Genomic DNA, 23,924 nt, shown 5'->3' with positions numbered 1-23,924 from the left:
TGTAAGCTTCATCTGTATAGACCACCACTACCAGAAGAATGCCAAGCAAACACAGAATTGAAAGTGTGCAATGCTCCAAATTCCCCTGATAGAGTGTGTGATTTACAATGTGATTAATTAACAAAAAAGTTCACTAAAGGATTTAACTATAGTCAGCTCACAAAAAATGACTGCGTTCTGCTGCAGGACTTTCTAGGTATTGTAACTGATCCACATGCAATATGCCAAATTACGATATGGTTTTAATATATCATACTATTTTAGAAATAAAAACACTTTCCCCTGTTTCTTTGGCATCACTAGAGGATATTCTTTGCATTATTCTTGCAACTATTGATGCAAGACACCAGACTTTTGATGACTGGTAAAAAAACACTAAACGACTTTGAATATGAGACAGGGGGTGCTTGGAAGAACAGAGGAAGATGGTTTTTAAACAGAAAAAAAAAAATGATAATAGATAAATGATAAGAGAATAGGCTATATATGGTGGCATGAAATCATAAATCTGTTATAAATTGAAAGGTGATCTTTCTCTCTGTAAGAGTTAACAGCAGAGATCACGATAATCTTTGATACTCTTGTGGAATGAAACACATACTCTCACACACACTAAGACACATTTTCTCATATTTTTTTTTTTCTCTCTCTCTCCCTTCCTCTTCTCAAAATCAACTAATTGTTGACAGGAATACCATAAATAAATACATGACAGCGGTGATGAAATCACGAAGCCACTCGCTAGACAATCCTATTTCCACACAACATGTATCTGTCAATGTCCTTGATATCTCTTGGCGGCTGTTTTGGTGGCACCACTCCCTTTGGTCTCCGCACAGCCTCGCCCGCCTCCACGTGGCTGGACAGCACGCCGATGCTGGTCTCCGATATTGGCACGTTGAGGGAGCTCACGGAGTGTAGCGTCGTGGGCGACAGTGGGATGGTGGGCGACTGCAGTGATGTCAGGTTGGGGTCGGACGATCTCAGGTCGACCAGCTTTGGAGGGGGGCGTTTCGTTGGTTGGGGTTGGGAAGATGAAGAAGGAGCGGAGGATGAGGAAGGGGCGGAGGAGGCGGAGGTGGTGGAGGAAGCAGATGGTCCGTGAGTTGGAGATTTCTTCTTCAGGAGTTCCTCCATCAAACCGGCTTCTCGCACATACTGACATGCTTTCCCCAACAATACGATGCTCAGCAAGATTTTCACTGCTACCAGGCTAAGGACATAAGGAGAAAACACCAATTCTAAACTTCATATCACAATGGAATGTTGAACATCTACCTCAATTACAACAAGCAGTGCAGATGAAATCATTAATCAACAATACCCTAATGCAACCAGAAGTTTCACTGTCGTGAGGACTGTATTCACTATCAACTTCTGTTTGGCTGATTTACTGGTTGCTTTTGTTTTCTGAATTCATACATGATTTTCTCATCATCATCAATCATTTCAGGTGACAGAAATACGCACTCCTGTGACATGAATGATCTGATGCCAACCTTCCTTGTCTGTTGCCCAACGGGACACAGCCAAGCAACTACGTCTTGTGTACTTCTTTAGGACTTACTGACTTTCAATAAACTTTAAATTCATAAAGCAAGTTTTAATAGTAATAAAAGGAGTTTATATCAATTAGTCTATTTCTTATATCACAGCAAAAGCAGGAAGTGAACTCCTGAATCTTATGCTACAAGGGTGCAACTACAACAAGCCATTCTTTTAACTTCCAGGCAACATCCTGACATCTTTGCACATATTAAAAGTTTCTTACAACAGGTACACTGTACAATTGTTGTAAATATTACATGAGTCACTGATAAAAGTAAGCAAATTCAATAATCAATTGGAGAATAATTCTATAGAATTCCAACCTTTAAATTGCTGCAAATCTAAGTGACCAGGTTTCTGAATAATGGCATAACTCTTTCAGATAGCTTGTATCCAGCACCTAGACTAAACTGGTCCTAATTATCACACTTACCACACATATAGAAATGAGATGAGTACCACAGCGGTGTTCCAATTTAGTTTCACTGTCTGCCTGATAATTCTGATCACCTGTAGCAACACAAAGATCACAGGAATCAAATTCCATTCCCTTCATACATTCAATACACATGGAGGGATAATTACTTTTAACAGGTTTTACTCAGTAACTGTACCTAGTGTTTACATTTTTGGCACTAAATTTGTTTGTGATGCACAAACTACTGTAACAAAGTCTCTTTGAGGCCAAATGCATGTTTGCGAATTCATTTTGGTGTTTGATTTCACTGAAAGATGATAACCCTGATGAAGCATACTATCATACTATCAAACCATAAAAACTAAAGCAGAACAAGAGGTGTACCAAATCTAGCATGTGAGTATAACCTATTAAAGTTACAAACATTCTTGATGGTGGGCATTATAGGTGACCACAAAATTATCATTCTATGTAACCTCCTATGTGCAGAGAGGACCTGACCTGACAGCATCATTAGTTCCTACAACAGCATTGCATATGTCATAATTTGTTCCTACTGGCATCTGCTGTCTGTGAAGGGTGAATATCAGCGGATATGACAATAAATGACTACCATTCTTTCTTTTGTTTATACATTTTATAAAACTGAATGTCATATTTCATTTCTAATTCCACTCTTCACGACATACACACACTATTCCAATGTAAAAACTGAAATTAATATTTGTTGGACTACTCACAACACAGCCAAGGGGTAGAGGAATAAAACCCATTCTTCTGGCCACCAGGTCAGAGTGGTCTGAAAAGGCCTATGGAGAAAAGGTGTGTAAGGAGAAAGATTTGTGAGGATCACTTAAGGTAATGTTCAACAATATTTTCAGTTCGATAAATCTGAGTTGCATGATACCATATACTCCCAGGGTCTCCGATACTGTCTGAATATGAAGCTTTGAAACAAAAGCTTTACAATGAAGAAGTGAAAACCTGTTGGTGAACAGATATATCATACTCAAAATTTTCCCCAAGATTAGTATTAAAATAAACAGCATTAGAATATATCTTTGAACTCTCCTTTTTGAGAGGTAATATCAAGGAAATATATTACATTTTCACCTTTTTATATATTTTCTCCTGCACGATCCATTTTGATGAGAAAAACAAAAAATATTCAAAAGCATTAGGTGATGATTCTTTGTGTATGAGAGTGTGTTTGTGTGCATGTTGTGTGTGTGTGGGGGGGGGGTGGGTGGATGGGTTTTTTTTTCACATCATTCTATACAGATCTTGTCTAGTTGACACAAAACACAAACTCACATTTTTCTTCCTGCTGATAACCATGTCATAAGCTAGACTTGCACGGAATTCTGTGTAATTCTGTGGGAAAGAGAAAGAAGATTTCAATTAAAAGTCTAAAGACGGAAATAAAAGTATGTGTTGATTACATATTGGCTGATACACTCCATGGTGACTACAGGCAACGTTTTGTTGAGGAATCAAACAATCAAAATAGCAACATACTGTCACAAAGACAACCAAAGAACTCTCAAATTTCATTACATAATCAACTCATGATGAAGCGCCAGAAGGAAATATTCGTAGTAAATTCATCTATAGCAAGATAACATCTTATTTTTTAATGGGTTCTGTACTCTTTTAATTCTATTTTGTAACTCGTCATAGCTTCCATGGAGAAGAAATAGAAGTCAGAGGCATCAATTCCATCCATTTGCTTAATCTATGAAGTAAGAACTTTCCTATTTTGTCCCATTAAAATTCTAGTAGAAAGTGATAATGTCTGTACTTTCTTATCTGAACCAGCCATCCAACTTACTGATGCTGAAAGAGCGTTGAACTTGCTGATAAAAGCATGCTTCACCCAGTCAATCAAGACTTCAGCACAGAGCACCATCAGGACATCAGGAAGCATCTTCCAAAAATGATCTAAGGGAATACGATGGTTACAAGGAAATTCACAATAAAATAAAGTGCTTGAAATATGAGACATTGCTATAGTGCTACCAAAGTTTTTTTTTTTTTTTTTTTTTTTTTTGAGTCAAAGCATCTAAATTTCTACGTCATTAAAGCACAGATTGACTTGAGAGATGCATGTTCTCAAACACAACCACACAATTGATATAACTTTGCTACAACAGTATGTACACCAGACACTTTAGATGTAACTCATGGGTAATTGTCTGCTTGGCTAATTCTTATGTTTGGCAAAATGGCATCAGTTATAACCTATAAACAATTTGGTATATGTTTAATGCAGGGCCCACCATGAAATTTTTCCTCTATTTGCCTAAGTAAAATCACCAAATTTTAAATTGTTACTTGATTCACAGATAAAAAAAAAAAAAGCACTTGCCAAAAAGAGTGCCAATGTATTGACTTAAGGATCTTCTCATTCTAATAGTCAACATTTTACTTTCCCAAGAAATCTTTACTTTTTTCAGGCAAGCAAGAAAGTGCTAATGTCAAGCCCTGTTTAATGTCACAAGCTCTTTGGAGTTAAATATGCGATAGGGTCACCTTGACGAGCAGAATATATCTTAATCAACTTTAAAAGGGCTGAGTTACATAGCCATAACACTGTTTTCTGGTATGAATTCAAGTTCATACCTACAATATACTGTTCTGGGACAGTTAATGGTAAGGACAAACTCACCCAGACTCCATGAAAATGCAGCCATGTTACGTAGCACCACAAAGAAAAGAAGCACCATGTAGTGATATCTTTCTCTTACATCTATCAATGGGGGCAAAGAGAGAAAAATATGAGGAAGAAAATAAAGCTCAGTACATTGCACATGGACAATAAAATACTCAACATAACAGAATCATGGCAAATACAGTGTTAACTTTGTGTACAATCTAATACAAGCACTATTACTTTCTTCTGTGAGATTAAAAAAAAAAGTCCTTTGTTGGTTTCATAACTGCATACCTCTAGACAGATTCAACCAATACTTGGATGTCAATACCTTGAAAGTAAGTGAAAAGGCGTAAAAAAAAAAGCATGTGTCTCACAATAGAAAGCACCATGCAAACAATGAAGTAAATAATGCATTGAAATTTCAATATGTTATGGTCCAGCATTCACTTTTCTTTCTACTGTTGACTATATTCCACAAAAATGTTTCCTCACGAATTTGGACAGAACAGTATAATGGTAACCGCCTTGTATTAATTCATTGATCAAAGATAAACCAGCAGGGTGTACCAATGTTAATATCTAAATTACAGAAAGCAAACTAAATATTTAGCAAGCAAGTGAATGGGATCCTTAGAAGCACTACGTGCACTCACCTGAACATGATATTTGATAGAGGTTGAATTTGTCAAATTTCTTGAACACGCTTCCCTTCAATTCTACAAACTATGAAGTGAAGTGAAGTGAGACAAAGATGTAGGTAAAAAGTTGGTAACAAACGTTGCCAGCAATATAAGACATACAAGGGAGTCCCATTATAGCAAGGTCAGACACAACAAGAATTTGCATTTAACGAGGTAAATTGTCATGTCCCAAATAGCGTTTACATGTTAACCTATAGAAATGCCGTTTCTTTTAATGCGAGATAGATTTCAGGCCAGAAATAACAATAAAAACTTGGTCCCAAATCAAAATCGGATGCCGTGTACAAACCAGCAAACTTCTGTTGAATAACCACTCGCTATAGGCCTACCTGTCTGCATTATCGCTGAATGCTTGCAGCAGGCCTACATGACAATCTCCCATGAAAAGAGCTATATTAATTTTATGCACAAAGTTGATGATGATCAGGTTTTGGAGGCATGACTTGAATACAGCTATTCTACAAGAATTTGTCATATATTAAATTGGATATTAAATAAAAGTTGACAGTGATCAGTGTGACAACGTCGTAACACAATTATTTTTTCTGCACAGAACTATTCCCCCCACACACCTATGTATACATAATTTTCTGTACCACACTATACTACCTGTTACAGTGATGATGTCAACATTTTTGCACAGAGCACATGTCTACGTTGATGGCAAATAGACTGTTCCTTTCTCAATACATAGCAACAAATACAGTATGTGAATTTAAAATTGCATCAAATGACAAAAAGCAAAATGCTAAAGCATGACACACATTCATCCGTCGTGCAAGTAGGCATAAATGAAATCACTCATAATTTGATGCAACTCAAAAGGCATGGGAACATTATGAAATCATAAACCATTAGGTATTAGCGCCATGCAATCAAACCAAAAATGCTCCCCACCCAACCAATACAAAGCTGCACATGTTATGTTGTTGCACCTATCCCTCAGTTCATTGTACTCTCATTTAAAGGGAGGGACTTATTTGTAAATCCCGCTCAACTGTGATAAATTCATTTTACAGAATGCAATTAATAATCTGGTCACTTTTGAATCATACAACTTTTTGAAGATTTAGCATATTTCAAACTCAACTTTCAGGAAAACACATTTAAATTTGATACTTCTGTCTGTGCTAGCTTCCTCCTGACAAGTCTGAAAAAACACCACTGTCATCTTATGCAGCATGGCAACTTAATGTATCAATGACCGAATTCAACCAAAATGCTGTGAAATTTATGCACTCCTCAAATATTCACAAAATAAAAATAACAAAAACTAATAAGACTGATTGTATTATCTATTGGGTCTTTGCACCTTTGTCAAATGCAAAGAAAAAGTAAAAATTATTATTTTTTTAAAATATAACTATTAATAAGTTTGTGATGATATTCTATCTTTGGAGAGCTGATGTGACAAAATGGTCCAAGCGATGAAACGTTACTGTTTGCATGTTGCCAAGCATCTGACAGAGGTCAAATCGTAAAAAAAAAAAGGTCAGATTGTACTTACATTATTAGACATCATGATGGTAAGAAGAGCTGTGCTGAAGGAGTTGAATGCCACACTCAGTGTGGTGGCTTGGAAAATGGCTAAAATAGCATGGAGTGCTGAAGAGTATGCGATTAAAGGTTGATGCGGAAATTTCAGACAGTGAATTTCGATATCACGTTAAGGAAGCGATCACAAAAGCTCGATGAAAAAGCTACAATCAAATCATTTTTGGAGGACCATTTTATAAGTTTTCTCATTTCTTTCCCTGATAATCCACAAGGTCTATGGAAACGTTTTTTAACCAATTTCAGTTTTGGTTCGGTGTAGTTGAATCCATATTTCCTGCCCAGCTTGGCTCTCCCCAATGAACAAATAATATTCAAGTATGTCATCCAAACAAAAACTATCATTCACAAGACACACGCATGCAATCTAATCTACAACATTTTCCTGTACAGCATGAGTCATTAAATATTATACATTAGGACCATGTTATGAGGAAGACTCGCTATAACAGTGAGTTACATTAACAGCAACTACCACGGCAACACTCAATTCCCATGATTACAGCACGTTGCTTTGAAAGTTACTATTTTAGCAAGTTACTGTAATACAGCAAGTCTTTTCTAGCAACAGGGCCAACACATAGATGTTCTTTACGCACAATATCATCTGCTGCTGCAGGATTTTTATGACTGAAAACATTGTTAACACGCAGCTGTGCACACATCAAACTGAAAATATTAAAGCATAATAAGTAAAAGAAAATTATGAAATTATCCACCAATGACCCCTTCACAGCAATAACACATAAATTGGAGCATGAGAGGACGACTACAACTAAAATTCACACCAAACTTTGACAAACTGACATGGTTTGTAGGCACATTCCTGCTTTCTCCACGGAAGCATGCTTTCTATGAAATTACGCTGGGCTTGGACATAAACTCACACAGCTCATTACTGTTAACTTGTAGATGACATTTGTTGGAAAAAAAAAAACACCTTTCCAAACACTGTCATGCCATCAAAATACACATTGGCCTGCTCTGCTTTTGTCATAAAATCTTTAAAATGAGATTTTACTCGAAATGAATGCAGTGGAAATGGTTGATTTCATGATTGTTTTTTGCATTTGAGTATCATGAAAATGAGCAAATGTGTCCACTTGGGGCAGGTTGATGGTATATATACCAAGCAAGCTTTGAATACAATGGGTAGGTTGATGAACAATACTTCCATCATGACAAGAATAAAATATATTCATTGGTAAAAAATGTGGGCATTATCTGTTCTATAAAATGGCTGTATAACCTTTCATTCATCAAAATAGTGTCTGAAACTTTTGTCAAACATCCATGGCATTTATGAAAAAGTGTGATATTGTCAATGGGATTGTGCATATTATAGGACAGAAAGTGATATCCTGAAGTGGGTTAAAATATTCAGGAAGGACAATGTGAAAAATCCATTTTACATGTGAAATTATCAACATGTTACAATAATTCACCACTGTAACAAACTGATCATTGGTATGTGTTCAGTACACAAAATATTAAGAGAACTCTGATAGAAGAAAATATCTACAAAAAGTCTTACTATTCTACACTGATACAGAGTGACCATCCAAAATGAATCTGTTCTTGGTCAATCTTTTCAGACCTAAATGTGTACAACTGCTGGCTTTCATTGAAGCCTGTTGATGAGCTCCTAAAAGAAGATACATTGCAACTAAATACAAAGATTTTGATCAAATAAAATGGGAATGCATAATCTCAAGCTTTTCAACACAGCCAGATATGCCTCAAGCTTGTTCAAATTTTCATGTCAATTATCCACAACACTAAGAGACTTCTACATACAGGGCAACATCCCAGGAGTGGTTAATTAGAAAAGGGGAGAGAGAGAAGAAAAAAAACAACCAAAAACCCAAATAATATAAAAGATAGCCATGTAAAAAATGATAAGTATTTGACCACACGAAACATGCTCATACCCATTCATTACCAAACAACTACATAAACTCAATGTAACAGTACTCAGGTCTTTTGCAATAAGCAAGGTTCAAACTTCAAACTGCACAAGCTACCAGCTCAAACCATATTACTGACCCACAGGATCTTATGAAAACCACTCAGAAGGTGAAACATGAAATATCAAGCATCATAGTTTGGATAGAACTAGGCACACTGAATGGGGTGAGGAATGGGGGAGTATAACTCATTGCACACTTAAGGGGAACAATTGGGCTAATAAAGATTCTATCTGCTTTCGCATAAAAAACACATGCAACTATAATAGCTATTACTTGGCTATCATTATTTTTTCGCCACTGTTCACAACACAGCTTTAATTACAGGCACTAAAATATGTGCATTCACAGGTGTACATGTAGCAATATGAAACTCAATGTTTTTAATGCTAATCACATTGATCAAGACATTGTTATGGAGCATCACCCCAAGAAATGATTGCAAATCTATTCTTATGTGGAGACCACAGGAAAATAGTTGTGATATATGTTTATGGGCAGTGTTTTTGTCAAACAACAAGAAAAGTCCTTTTTTTTGGGGGGGGGGGGTGTTACCCTTAAAAGTTTAAAGCAAAGAGATTATACAATGTATGTTTGAATGTTAACAGATCCCTTTATGGAGTGAAAGCTATAATTTATTTATCATTTTAAGCAACATGTAGTTGGATGGCCATGTTTTAGATATGCTGTTGTCTGTAGTACATGTGAGTGTTGTTTTTTGGTGGTTTTTTTTTTTGTTTTTTTGACATTTCAGATTATATGCCTGAACAGAATATCAATTTGGAAGACCATCTAGCATGCACTTATGTTTAGCTTTACAGCATGATATAATGTCATTTTCTGATGCCCCTAAGTCTTACTTGTGACTGATTTTAAACTATTCTCTGCCATAAAAGTCAATAACTGATCAAAAATACACCTATACACCTACAAACATGGAAAATGGAAATGGGTAAAGAGGAAATAATACGGAGCAATAACAACTATTGCACAACAGACACGCTTCTCATGCTTCCAATCAGAGCAGCAACTTACATTGTTAGACAGGAGAATGGTGAGCAAGGCCCGGTTGTGAGAGTTGAAAGCTACTATAATGCAAGTGCCTTGAAACAAGACTAGAATGGTGTGAAGAACTGCACAAAATTGTGTTATGGAATGACCACGGAGTCCAAAATGTCAAGAGTTAAGTAAATATTACCTCCATGCCTCAAGAGTTTAACAGAGTATTCAGAAAATGATGAAGTATATCCATTGCAGAGGCCATAATCAAGTATTTTTGTGTAAAACTTTCCACCAAAAAGTAAAGTTCACAGCATTCTTTGGAGCTTAATAAATACAAGCCTATTGGAAACCTTTAAAACACATCTCATAGATAACATGCTGTTAAACTTTTAACAGCATTAAAATCAAAATTATGCTACTCCTTTTCACACAAATACTACAGTTTCCAGGTACATACATGTAGAAGAGGTTATCATTGAAATATAAGAGGTTACACTGCATATTAAAGCTGTCACGAAAACTTCCATCGCTTACCATTCAACGAGTTAAAATTTTATTCACAAACAAAATTAACAGCATCCAAGTAGGCTCACTAGCTCACTGCCACAAAGTCAATCTTGTTAATGCAAGTGCTAAAGTAAATCCTATAATTCTCCCCCAATCTATGATAAGGCACAAAAAGGAGAAAGAATGTTTAAACACCAGGAGAGGCGAGGAAAAAAGAGGGAGTTCCTAGTGCACAGGAAAATTTGATAACCACATCGTGAAGATGACACACACTTATTTTGGTTTGATTTATAATGTGTTTGATTTATAATGTGCTTGATGCATTGACTGGTGAGATTTAATGAAATGCAAGCATTTGCTGTGATAAAGATGATCATTTGTGATAAACAGTGTGTGGGGTAAAATATCATCCAGCACTCATTTCAAGACAGAACACAACCTGTATGGTTTCATGATATGAAGTGATGCTTTATTTGCCTTTAAAATCTACCAGCCCGAACTGCAACACTCACACCAACACAAATGCACAAGGCAAGTCCAAAATTGACAGCATGAATAAATGCTTGGGTTTTTCTCTCCTTTTTTTTTTTCCGCTGCGCCCACTTACATTATTGTTGACCATGAGGTATGTTAGAACGTTCTGCTGCGAGTTGAAAGCAACGATGAGAGTAGTGGCTTGAAAGAGAACTAGGACAGTGTGAATAACTTAAAGTGGAGAGTGGGTGGTGGGGTTAAGGGTGTCACAAACTGTAAGGGTTTTAAAAGATTTCAATATCACAAAGAAGTAGACTTGTTGCGCAACAAGTTAGATAGTGAAGTTTTAAAAATCCAAACATATTTTGATAGCAGAGCTTTAACACTGGCCTTGAGATGAGAACCTTAAACATGAATCACACACTCATCAACAGTTATGTAGACTGCCTGTAATTTATTACACACTTCCAACATCAAGTTCAATACCTAGAGACAACAGCCTGCCACCTTTTGAGATGGAAGCAAAATATTCACAACTAAGTACAGCCTAGTTCATCATCTAGCTGTTAATGAAATCAAAGAGTGAAATCCAGTGACTGTGTACTGATGTATGCTGACTATCTCTGAATCGATTAATAGGGCACACTGAACTGTCACCTATTCTAAAATATCACAGAAAAACTATTAAAAGTACAGAACCACACTCCCTGATTTTAGCATTGCTCTTAAAAGTGCTCTTTTCCGAGGATTTTCTTGATTGTGGCCACTCTACATCTCAAAGAACTGATGAACACAGTCGAACATGAGAATAGCACTTTTCCTTCTGAAAACCTAGTAAGTTGCACCCATTACTGCATGAAGAGAATACTGATATAGATATTGGCCATGTGAGTTAAATGGGACAGTAAACTTGTCAGAACTATTAAAAAAAAGGCTTAAAAACAAGCGATTTAAGCTCAAAATTTAAATTGAATGCACATTGGTCCTCCTTGCTGCATGAAAGGATACTGACATAGATGATGGCCATGAGTAGGTGAGGGACAATCCCTAGATGATCCCGCTTCTTGTCTCGCTCCTCGGTCGCTGTCCAGAAGAGGGCATCCAGGATGTCCTGTCCAACTGAAGAAAACAGCTTGTCTGCCACCTACAAAGACAAACAGACAGACAGACAGTCATATCGATAGACAGACAGTTATGGACAGATAAACATATAGATTGACAGACAGACAGATTAACAGATGGACAGACAGACAAATAGATTGATAGATATAGATAGACATACAGACAGATAGATAGAGAGACAGACAGGAAAGAGAAACAAAAGCATACAGGCAGGGAAAAAGGAACTCAATATAATATGTCAAACTGCATACCACATGAAATTGATACCTGAAATATTGTTCGTTTTTTCATCTTGTAAATTTGGTAAAAGTCTGATGACCCCTTTGTCAAAATTCACTACACTGAAAACCTGATGACTTCTGCTAAAATCACCACGAACAATTCTTCAAAACACCCACTGACACACTTAACTCCAAATTCTGCATGATAAACATACAATACATATAGCACTTTGATTGATCTTTTGTAACTGCAATAAATTCCTCATAACCTAAGAAATGAAGATATCAAATTATAATCATGCGTACTTCTTGGTGCTAGCCTTACCTCCAGCATGTTGTAGATAATGTAGAGCTTGATGACCGCTTGGCCTCTCACGATGTGATACAGCATGGATATGTCTAGCTTATCCAACAGATATGTGCACACCACAAGAATGATGACTTTTAACAAGTCACAGATCTCAGCTGCCTTCAATCTTGATCTCCTAAATAGATTTAGATTTAAACAATGATATCATTTTAATGATCTTGAAACAAAGGTTTACAAGTGTACATGTCTCATGAAATATCCCTGTATCTACATTAGATTGTCAGTGAAGTGTGAATTTAGCACCATACAATTACGATAATGTGGAAATAATTACCAGATATGACAGGTAGGACTGTTATTTGGCACAGACACTTACTAACAATGATGTTAACACCTTTGGGGTATATAGAAATGAATGAGTCAACCTTCAAAACTATGTGATAATCACCATGTGATACCTCTCATAACAATGATTTTACTGTCAGTGAAAGTATTGAAACTTTCTACAATATTTCATATCATCCAAGCTGACTTATTCTAGGCTATCAGCACAGACTATATATATAAAAAAAAAAAGCTTGCACTTACTGCTATAGGTGTAGACTCACACAAGATCAACCCAGTGAACTAATTTCTCACAAACACAATTAATTAGTTACAGTGTGTCACTCATTTATCACAATGAACTGTGTTGCCGTCTTGTTTGCCTTTATTACTCACATCTTAAATGGGTATGAATGTATCATTTTTAGATCACATGGGATCTTATCACATCTATGCATTCTTTTTATTATACAAAGGTTTACAAAGGTGCTGCAAAGGAACAAAAAACATAGGTTGTTTTCCCATAATAAGAAACAAAAGACACATTCTATAAAGCATTTTGAATTAAAATATTCTTAAAACCAAACTGAAAGAACACTAAATTGACCATGCAGCATTATGAAATCTTTTTCTGTCTTTTTCCCTTCTTTCTCCCAAGTGCTTTGTGAATAAATGATAACAACTCATCCTCAGCATCAAAACAGATGGAATTCAGTCAACAAAGAATTACAATAAGTTTTATCAATAGTATAATTATATCATCACCATCACCTAATCATTCTTCAAGGGCTTCTTAAATACTGATTTGATGAGTTCTTACCTCGTAACTGAGCATGGTATTGTGACACATCTGAGTAGAGCAATGACAGCTCTCAGTGGGAGGAAGGTAAAAATGAAGAGAAAGGCATCCATGCAGAGGAAGAATCCATACGTCATCATCTTTAGGAAGAGATTGAAGAGAACTACTTAAGAACAAGGAGATCACATAAGAACTCAAGACTTCGGCTTTCTGTATAAAATCCCCATCACATTTTGAACTTCTATATCCAGTTTTATGAATATCAATAATGAGAATTGAATTGAACTGAACTGAAATGACTTCATTATTATAAATCATCTTGTAAAATTCTAATGCTTAATCCTGAGGAATGCCAAATATTACATTATAAAAGCTTGCACAAGTTGTGTTTCAGGCTTGCCTGATCCAGCAGACAATGACTATGAACAGCACTTTTATAATTTCATAACATTCAGATCTTTGATATACAAAGCAAGTCAATACCTTGAAAGATACATGAGGATAAATGCACGGATACCATCTCATCAAACTGAAACCAGCTATCTCATAGTATTGTACTTTATGACTTTATCTGCTAAGATTTCTGTAGAAATTCTAGAAATCAACATTCCAGGTGATTGCATGAAAAAAAATTTGTAAAATCAAAGGCAATCTTGACAGAAGCTATATGACCAATCCACACTTGGCAGCTTTAGTAGTTATCTCTTTTAATAGCAGCACATTCTGTGCTAAACCGAATTTCCCCTCAATTGGGATTTCTATATCCATGTGTATTACTTGAGTATACACGTACACACAAATTGCACACATGCACAATTGTAAATTGATATTTCAAGGTCACTTCTTTCTGTGAATATTACTCACTTCAAAGTTAACATTTCTTTGCTTTTGAATCATTTGCGAGCTTAATTAAAGCAACACTGAATGACACATTCTCCAGGGCTGCACACTGGCGCCGGTCCGACGGTCAAAGACCGGTAAAAGTCACTGTCGGACCGGTAACTTTTCAGGAAATCCACAAGTTACCGGTCCGACATGACCAGTAAAAAAAAAAAAGCATTGGTGGGGTCAGTAGAGAGAAAAAGAGCAGCCCCGATCAGGGAGAAACAGAATGCAAGATATCGCACTGTTCAACAAGTTTTACGCAAGTTTTCGTTTATGTCTACCGGTGCACTTTGTACAGTAAACATACATTAGTTTTGAGCACTAGCAGTCGACCAGTTATTCGCCCTCGCTTGCGCATTTGGCGCTGCTCACGCACTGCCATGCAATGCAATACTAGTACACGCAACAGTGTAACTGCTTTTCGTTTGCTTGCGATCGGCGGTCATGCCAGACAAGAAGCATTGATAGAAGCGCACGCATTTCTGGGTCATTTTACTCATGATTTTTTTTTTTTTTTTAACGCAAGATCGATCCGATCCCGGCTTCGCAGCAGCGTGGCAGTTATGTTAGAACTAATTTACTTGTGTCGATTTTTAGAAAAAGTAAAAACACATTCGATATTCAGCGATACAGTAAATGGATCTGATTGCGTCAGTTCATTTTCATTTTACACAGTCATTTCACAAATGAATATTTTCATTCGCTCAGAATGGTCTCATAATGAAGATAGGCGCAAAAAGGATCACGAAATCGGCTCTTCCGTGTACTTTTTAAGAACGCATGCACAAAATGTGAATTATTGATACTAGGGAGGAAAAAAAAAGTCATGAAATCATGGCAGTCCCGCTTACATATTTGAGGTAGAAATCGTCCCAAAAAGGATCATGAATTCGACCGGCCGCGTCGTATTTTTCAAAAGCTTATGTACGAAATGCGAAGAGATTAATATAGAGGAGGAAAAAAAAAATAAAGGACACATTTTGGTAAGTGCATCATAAAAGATTACAGCCGAATAACAATTCATGAAATCAACGCAATCCCGTTGAAATTTGAGGAAATAATAGGCGCAAAAAGGATCTTTCAGTCCTGCATGCCGTGTTGGTTATCAAAAACGCATGCACAAATGCGACGAGATTATCGGGAGAAAAATAAAAAAACACATTTTACTCTTCTGGTGCGTGCATCATAAAAAATTACATCTGAAGTAGTTCATGAAATCGCCACAATCCCGCTGATATTTGAGGTAGAAATAGGCGCAAAAAGAATTGTGAATTCGGCCGTGTCGTATACCTTTTAAGAACGCATGTACGAAATGGGAAAATATTAGCGGGAGAAAAATAAAAGACACATTTTCACCCCTTTTGGAGCTTGCATCATATAGATTACAGCCGAATAGTAATTCATGAAAATTTCGCAATCCCGTTGGAATTTGAGTAAACAATAATAGGCGCAAAAAGAATATCGAATTCGGCCCTGCATGCAATGTATAATTTTGAAAACGCATGCACAAATGCGAAGAAATTATCGGGAGAAAAATAAAGAACGCATTTTCAACCCTTCTGGTGAATGTATCAGAAAAGATTTCAGCCAAAATAATTAATGACATATCGCAATCCCGCTGATATTTGATGTAGAAATAGGCGCTAAAAGGACCGTGAATTCGGCCGTGACGTATAGGCATGTACGCAATGCGAAGTGATTATTGGGTGAAAAATACAGGACACATTTTCAAACCCTTTTGGCCCGTGCATCATAAAGATTAGAGCCGAATAATAATTCATAAAATCATCGCAATCCCGTTGAAGTTTGAGGAAACAATAGGCACAAAAAGAATCATGATTTTTGGCCGTGTCGTATATCTTTTAAGCACGCATTTACGAAATACGAAGAGTTTATCCGGGAAAAATAAAGGACACATTTTCAACCCATTTTGGCGCGTGTATCATAAAAGATTGCATCCGAAGTCATACATGAAATCATCGCAATCCCGCTGATATTTCAGGTAGAAATAGACGCAAAAAGGATCGTGAATTCGGCCGTGTCGTATACCTTTCAAGAACGCATGTACGGAATGCGAAGAAATTATGGGGAGAAAATAAAGAAGGCATTTTCAACCATTCTAGATGGTGCGTGCATCACAAAAGATTACATCAGAAGTAATTCATGAAATTGCCACAATTCGGCTGATATTTAATGTAGAAATAGGCGATAAAAGGAACGTGAATTCACCCGTGTCGTATACGCATGTACGAAATGCGAAGAGATTATTGGGAGAAAAATACAGGACACAATTTCAACCCCTTTTGGCCCGTGCATCATAAAGATTAGAGCCGAATAATAATTCATGAAATCATCGCAATCCCGTTGAAGTTTGAGGAAACAATAGGCGCAAAAAGAATCATTATTTTTGGCCGTGTCGTATATCTTTTAAGCACGCATTTAAGAAATGCGAAGAGTTTATCCGGGAAAAATAAAGGACACATTTTCAACCCATTTTGGCGCGTGTATCATAAAAGATTGCATCCGAAGTCATACATGAAATCATCGCAATCCCGCTGATATTTCAGGTAGAAATAGACGCAAAAAGGATCGTAAATTCGGCCGTGTCGTATACCTTTCAAGAACGCATGTACGGAATGCGAAGAAATTATGGGGAGAAAATAAAGAAGGCATTTTCAACCATTCTAGATGGTGCGTGCATCACAAAAGATTACATCAGAAGTAATTCATGAAATTGCCACAATTCGGCTGATATTTAATGTAAAAATAGGCGATAAAAGGAACGTGAATTCAGCCGTGTCGTATACGCATGTACGAAATGCGAAGAGATTATTGGGAGAAAAATACAGGACACAATTTCAACCCCTTTTGGCCCGTGCATCATAAAGATTAGAGCCGAATAATAATTCATGAAATCATCGCAATCCCGTTGAAGTTTGAGGAAACAATAGACGCAAAAAGAATCATTATTTTTGGCCGTGTCGTATATCTTTTAAGCACGCATTTACGAAATGCGAAGAGTTTATCCGGGAAAAATAAAGGACACATTTTCAACCCATTTTGGCGCGTGTATCATAAAAGATTGCATCCGAAGTCATACATGAAATCATCGCAATCCCGCTGATATTTCAGGTAGAAATAGACGCAAAAAGGATCGTGAATTCGGCCGTGTCATATACCTTTCAAGAACGCATGTACGGAATGCGAAGAAATTATGGGGAGAAAAATAAAGAACGCATTTTCAACCATTCTAGCTGGTGCGTGCATCACAAAAGATTACATCAGAAGTAATTCATGAAATTGCCACAATTCGGCTGATATTTAATGTAGAAATAAGCGATAAAAGGAACGTGAATTCAGCCGTGTCGTATACGCATGTACGAAATGCGAAGTGATTATTGGGTGAAAAATACAGGACACATTTTCAAACCCTTTTGGCCTGTGCATCATAAAGATTAGAGCCGAATAATAATTCATGAAATCATCGCAATCCCGTTGAAGTTTGAGGAAACAATAGGCGCAAAAAGAATCATGATTTTTGGCCGTGTCGTATATCTTTTAAGCACGCATTTACGAAATGCGAAGAGTTTATCCGGGAAAAATAAAGGACACATTTTCAACCCATTTTGGCGCGTTATCATAAAAGATTACAGCCGAAGTTATTCATAAAATCATCGCAATCCCGCTGATATTTTAGGTAGAAATAGGCGCAAAAAGGATCGTGAATTCTGCCGTGTCGTATACCTTTCAAGAAAGCCAGTGTACGGAATGCGAAGAGATTATGGGGAGAAAAATAAAGAACGCATTTTCAACCATTCTCGCCGGTGCGTGCATCACAAAAAGTTACATCCGAAGTACTTCATGAAATTGCCACAATTCCGCTGATATTTGAGGTAGAAATAGGCGCAAAAAGTATCATGAATTCGGCCATGTGGTGCATCTTTTTAAGAACGCACTTACGAAATTCGAAGAGTTTATCGGGAAAAATAAAGGACACATTTTCAACCTCTTTTGGCGCTTGCATCATAAAAGATTAAAGCTGAAGTAATTTATGAAATCGTCACAATCCCGCTGATATTTGAGGTAGAAATAGGCGCAAAAAGTATCATGAATTCCGGGCCATGTGGTGCATCTTTTTTTAAGAACGCACTTACGAAATTCGAAGAGTTTATCGGGAAAAATAAAGGACACATTTTCATCCCCTTTTGGCGCTTGCATCTGAAAATATTATAGCCGAAGTAATTTATGAAATCGTCACAATTCCGCTAATATTTGAGGTGGAAATGGGCGCAAAAAGGATTGCGAATTCGGCCCTGCATGTTGTGTACCTTTCCAGAACGCATGCACAATGCGAATAGATTATCGGGAGAAAAATAAAGAACCCCTTGAAGCGCGTGCATCAGAAAATATCACAGCTAAAATAATTCATTAAATTGTCGTAATCCAACTGACCACCAAGAGCAGGTTACGCAGCAAGTTCGTGCGCCGATGTTTAGAAAAAGTCACAAACGCATTTGATACAATCTGATTTTGTTCATTATCATTTTACACTGTAATTCACAAACAAACATTCTATATTTTCCTATCTTTTTTTTTATTTCTTGTGCAATAAATAATGCAAGTTTAAAAAAAATATTAATCTGTAAAATGTACATGGGTAAGGGGGTACGTCCATAAAAAACAAGAAAATAAGTTTGCAAATCATTTAATGTTTTTTTAGGTTGTCGTTGTTGACCGGTAAATTTTCTGTTCGGACCGGTAAAAAATGGTAAAACGGGGCATTTACCGGTCCGACAGAGACAGGTTGGACCGGCAGAAAAAATGGGTTAGTGTGCAGCCCTGCATTCTCACAAACCTTTTCCAACTCCTTTGGAACACGGATGAATGTGTAAACCCTCTCTCTCTTCTGCATGTACCTGGCTTCGTCATTCTCCAAAACATATCCTCTGGTGAGCTCAGTGCTGAGGTAACTCCAAAAGGAGAGATCTGGATTGGAAAATTTGATTTTGTAAAGACATTACTGTTTGGATGGTAATGATTTAACCAGTGTTCAAATGTACTTTAATATTGAATGTTGTGACAACTGCAATACATTTTGTACATTGTATGTTATGCATACATTGTGTGTAGACATGCAGTTGCAGAGACTCCAACCCTCCCACTTTTGGCAGAAAATCTCACTTTGAGGCTATTTTTCTTTTTAAAATCTCCCCCTATCTCGCTTGAGTGAATTTACTGCTCTAGCTATATGTCCCCCACATTAGATGTAGTTTCTCCCATATTTCATATATAGAATTTAACTTTCTGCTGCCTAACTTTAGTTTTGACATGTGTTTAAAAATATGGCTAAGAGAGCACCACAGAGTATTTATAGCCCTCAAGTTACCAGGGCCCTGGCCATAAGGGACATCATTCTTCAAGTGCATGATGTGTGCTACACCCAATAAGTATCGTGCATAAGTTTGCACAATCAGAGTCTCCAGTTTGCTGGGGGCTAGGTGGGAGAATCTTCAGTTTAGGAGATGCTTGGGGCTGAAGTCTCTGCAGTGGTGTTTATATAGTTATAATTCAATAAATGTCTCTGGTTGTAGTATAAACAGATTTGGGTCAAAAATATTCAAGCAATATTTTTTTTTTTAACTCATTTTTCTTTTGTGCCAAAATGGAAAGTTCAATGACTTAAAAATAGAATGAATGAAAGATAGTTATAGAATCAGTAGAAGTTCAAGTTCAACCGTAGGAAGATCTTGTACATCTTGTACATGCAAGGCATGAAGATATAAACTAAAGATCCACGTTTGCATCTATTGCAATTGGACACATTACTTTTGTACGAGTTGTGAAGGTTAGATAAATAAATCTCTCACAATTCATTTGTGTGAAGAGACCAAATAATGCATGTAATCAACAAACACAACATCCATTATCACTGTACTAGATGTTGATTGATGTCAAAAGATTATAAATCTCTCCCTTACAAAGGGACTATAATCAATAAAACAGTAATACGCCATTAACATCAACATATTAATGTGATTGCAAAGAACAAAAATTATACATAGTAAATGACCATGATGACACAACAAGGTCCTTCTGCCAATCTGAGTTAAGGGACCTGAAAGTAAATTACAAGATGGTCAGCTTGGTCTTGAGTTGAAGACTCATCTACATCTTTGTTGGGCAATCATGCACTGTTTGTTGAGTACGTCAGTGCATGTGGCACCCAGTAATGACAGGGCTAGTAGCAGTGATGTACTGACTTGAGTAAACACCACAGCGCAGGTTGTTGCTCGAGGTCAACACTCGGACAACAGCAGCGCTCAGTGGTCAAGTATGCCTCCTGTCCTGATTATAACTGAATTAGGGTAAGAGTACCAGTATTCGGTCACCTATCGGTATTCGGTCTCTTATCACCAACCAGTAAGTTCTACTGTCCCAACACACGCATATCACATCCATTCACATACTTGCACACTCATTCACGACAGGAAACTCCCTTAGCCCCCTCGAAAAATCCATCAAAAATCCCAAATTTCACCATCAAAAGTGCAGAATCAGCGCGACTTTCCAAAAGCGCGCAAGGATTGAGCCCAGTTTTAAGAGTACGGGTTCGCCGAAAAAGCGCTAAAAATCAAGAAATATGCCATTCTCTTGTGGGATTTTTTGCTTATCGCATGCTTGGAGTGTGATGGTATCCTCAAAAATGCAAAAGAAAAACATAAGTTCCGTACGTGCCGATGCAGTGTCTCAATGTACACGGGTTGAATGCAAGTGCCGATTCCCCAGTATTCGGTCACCAACGGGCGCCGCAATGTCGCCAATGCAATTGTGCGCAAACGTTGTTAGTGCACGGCGCGTTTTTCAGCTGCCTTGAACACGCATTGACTTTGAACGCGCATATCGCCTGACCAAATACTGGTTGCGATGACCGTATTCTGGGGAATATTCAAGATCGTGGTGATATATTTTGGGATTTTGTGAAATTCTGAGTGATATTTAACAAAATGAAAGTTGAGATTAAAGAAATTTGATATATTTCACATACATGTACATTGCTGTAGATATGATGACGTTATATACGTAGACCTATTATTTTAGTTTGAAAAATATTGCAGAAAAGCTTAAATGACCGAACACTGGGGGTTTTACCCTAAAGTGAAGAATTTACACCCCATCCCAAAACCAACAAATAACCACTTCAGGTCTAAGTAGTATCTAGATTAACACATCATATGGTTCAAGTTAATGAGCTGAGTAACGCAGCTACACCTGTAACTTAATGTAAGATTAAGAATCCACCAGAGACAGGGCTGCCAACTCTCACTCATATAGTGAGACTCACTCATTTTGGTCCTTTCTCACTCTAAAACTTTATTTCATTTCGCGGACATTTGCATGCATTTCTATTGACCTCACTCATTTTGACTCCTAAATTATAGCATTGGCCTATGGGAGTCTCACTCTCAACTAGTTTCCAATGTTGGCAGCGCTGCTGAGAAGTCATATGATATCCAGCCAGCGCCAGGAAGGCATTCCACCTCAAACTCCACCTCCCTGTGACCCCCTGCTCTGGCCTGGCACAGCCTGCCCTGATACTCCGCCTGGCCTGCCTGCCTGGTGAGCCTGCACTTGTTCGCGCATATCCGCACAGACCAAAACGACGTAAGGAACTCACTTTCTTGAGATTTCATAACATCTTCCAGAGTTTCAGCAGCGGAGTTCTGGTCTCTGGATTCACAGTCTGGATCCTCTGATGTTGCTTTGTTGGATTCATCAGGATTTCCTGCCGCATCTGCTGGGGGTTTCCCGGTAGATTCTTCCGTATCGTCTGCATTTTGTACACGTTGCCTTACCGCTGGTTCAGCCATCTTGGTTTGTTTTGATAGAACACGCCCTCTACATCCTCACTGTGCGTCGTCTGCTACGATGCAAAAAGCGTGCAAACGGGCGTATGCAGCGTATGCGAATGACGCCCGAACTGATAAAATGACGCCAAGGTTACACAGTTTACCCCACAACTGTAACCCCTTGTATTTTCTTTTTCTTCATACTGTCAAATAATACTTGGAAACTTATATAAACTCAAACATAATTGACACAATCTATAAGGTACATGTGCAATTCTACACGTTCTTTGATGAAAAAAATAATGCACTTATTGTGCATTCTTGGGTATGTTATGAGTAAGTTGACATATTATCTGTACTCTGTAAGTGAAATATTTGGAATCAAAACCTGATTTGAAGCACTCCACCTTACTCTTCCCCCATGTACACTAAGCATTCAATTGCATAAATCTTGATTCTTCCTCCTTTTGTGAGTTTTCCCTCCCTCAACCTGTCATCCTTTCCACACACATAATAACCACATACATGTACATGTATATGCATCACCTCACAGGCACAGGCAAGCACAGTCATATAGACAGTAAAAACAACTAGAGAAGCACTCTGAGAGCACAGACCTCCTCAAAGTAGCTCATTTCCACATTTGATTTGTTCTTCCATAGAGATCAGTGATTTTCACCAATACATAGACCAGGGCTGCAAACTCTCACTCATTGAGAGTGAGACTCACTTATTTGGTCTTTTCTCACTCTAAAACTTTATTTCATTTGCATGCATTTCATTTGATCTCACTCATTTTGACTCCAAAATTATAGCATTGGCCTATGGGAGTCTCACTCTCAACTAGTTTCAAATGTTGGCAGCCCTGATATGCATGCTGAAAGTCACCCGATTTCCCAATAAAGAAGTCTTTTGTTACGTCATGAACTTCCAGCTGTGCAGTGCACCTCGCCCTAGCAAAAACTATAAGAGCACCCACTTTAAATAGTGCATGTTCATAAACCTCAAAAAAATGAGCAACTTGAACTCCCAAGTTCATTGACCCGACATGTACCTGCCAAAATATCGAAAATCCTTCATAAAATCCATAAAAAATTTCCTGGGTCACTACCAAACTTTGATAATCTGTTCCTTGTGTCATTCTCAACCTTTCCTGTAAGTTTCATCCAAATCCATTATTAACAGTATTAAAATATATGCCTATGTTGGTATGTACACAACTGCACACACTTTTTTTTTTCAATAATCTTTATTTACTGACATTCAAATCATGCAACTTATTATCAGCTGATGCTGCTGTACAGACAGAAAAATCACACACACCCAAACACACAAACAAACACACACACACACACACACACACACACAAACACACACACACAGACACACACAAATATGCAAGTTACACAATGCAAGAAAGTCTGGCCACACATTGGTTCAGGGCCGGCACCATTTCATGAAAATTATCAGTTTCAGACAATTTCATTGAAATCCTTCGTTTTGATTGACTCAGAAGCTGTGGTCACTGACCGTTACGGTGGTAATTGTCAGAAACTGACAACTTGTCAGGGCTGACAAGTTTCATGTCA

General features: G+C 37.4%; 1 protein-coding gene across 1 annotated transcript; it reads right to left on the bottom strand.

Annotated features, from left to right (window-relative positions):
• Positions 1–495: 495 nt before the first annotated feature.
• Positions 496–22,356, bottom strand: LOC140241917 (transmembrane anterior posterior transformation protein 1 homolog). Its single transcript, XM_072321664.1, has 13 exons — positions 22,164–22,356; positions 19,344–19,474; positions 13,625–13,743; positions 12,496–12,655; positions 11,836–11,971; positions 6,831–6,928; positions 5,276–5,345; positions 4,635–4,715; positions 3,798–3,907; positions 3,281–3,340; positions 2,707–2,775; positions 1,982–2,058; positions 496–1,213 (listed from the first exon to the last, which is right to left on the bottom strand). The coding sequence occupies exons 1-13, from the start codon at positions 22,354–22,356 to the stop codon at positions 742–744; spliced, it is 1,776 nt and encodes a 591-aa protein (XP_072177765.1). The 3' UTR covers positions 496–741.
• Positions 22,357–23,924: the final 1,568 nt, after the last annotated feature.

The sequence above is a fragment of the Diadema setosum genome, chromosome 18 (genome assembly GCF_964275005.1).
Source record: "Diadema setosum chromosome 18, eeDiaSeto1, whole genome shotgun sequence".
NCBI lineage: Eukaryota > Metazoa > Echinodermata > Echinoidea > Diadematoida > Diadematidae > Diadema > Diadema setosum.
This window is presented reverse-complemented; position numbering and strand designations above follow the sequence as displayed.

Bases quoted from the DNA above. Each gene is read 5' to 3' on its own strand.
- LOC140241917 (XM_072321664.1), bottom strand. From the start codon at position 22,356: ATGGCTGAACCAGCGGTAAGGCAACGTGTACAAAATGCAGACGATACG. The intron at 5,346-6,830 runs GTAAGTACAATC...TTCACTTCATAG, and splicing joins CCATCATGATGTCTAATAAT to TTTGTAGAATTGAAGGGAAG. The intron at 3,908-4,634 runs GTGAGTTTGTCC...GTATTCCCTTAG, and splicing joins TGCATTTTCATGGAGTCTGG to ATCATTTTTGGAAGATGCTT.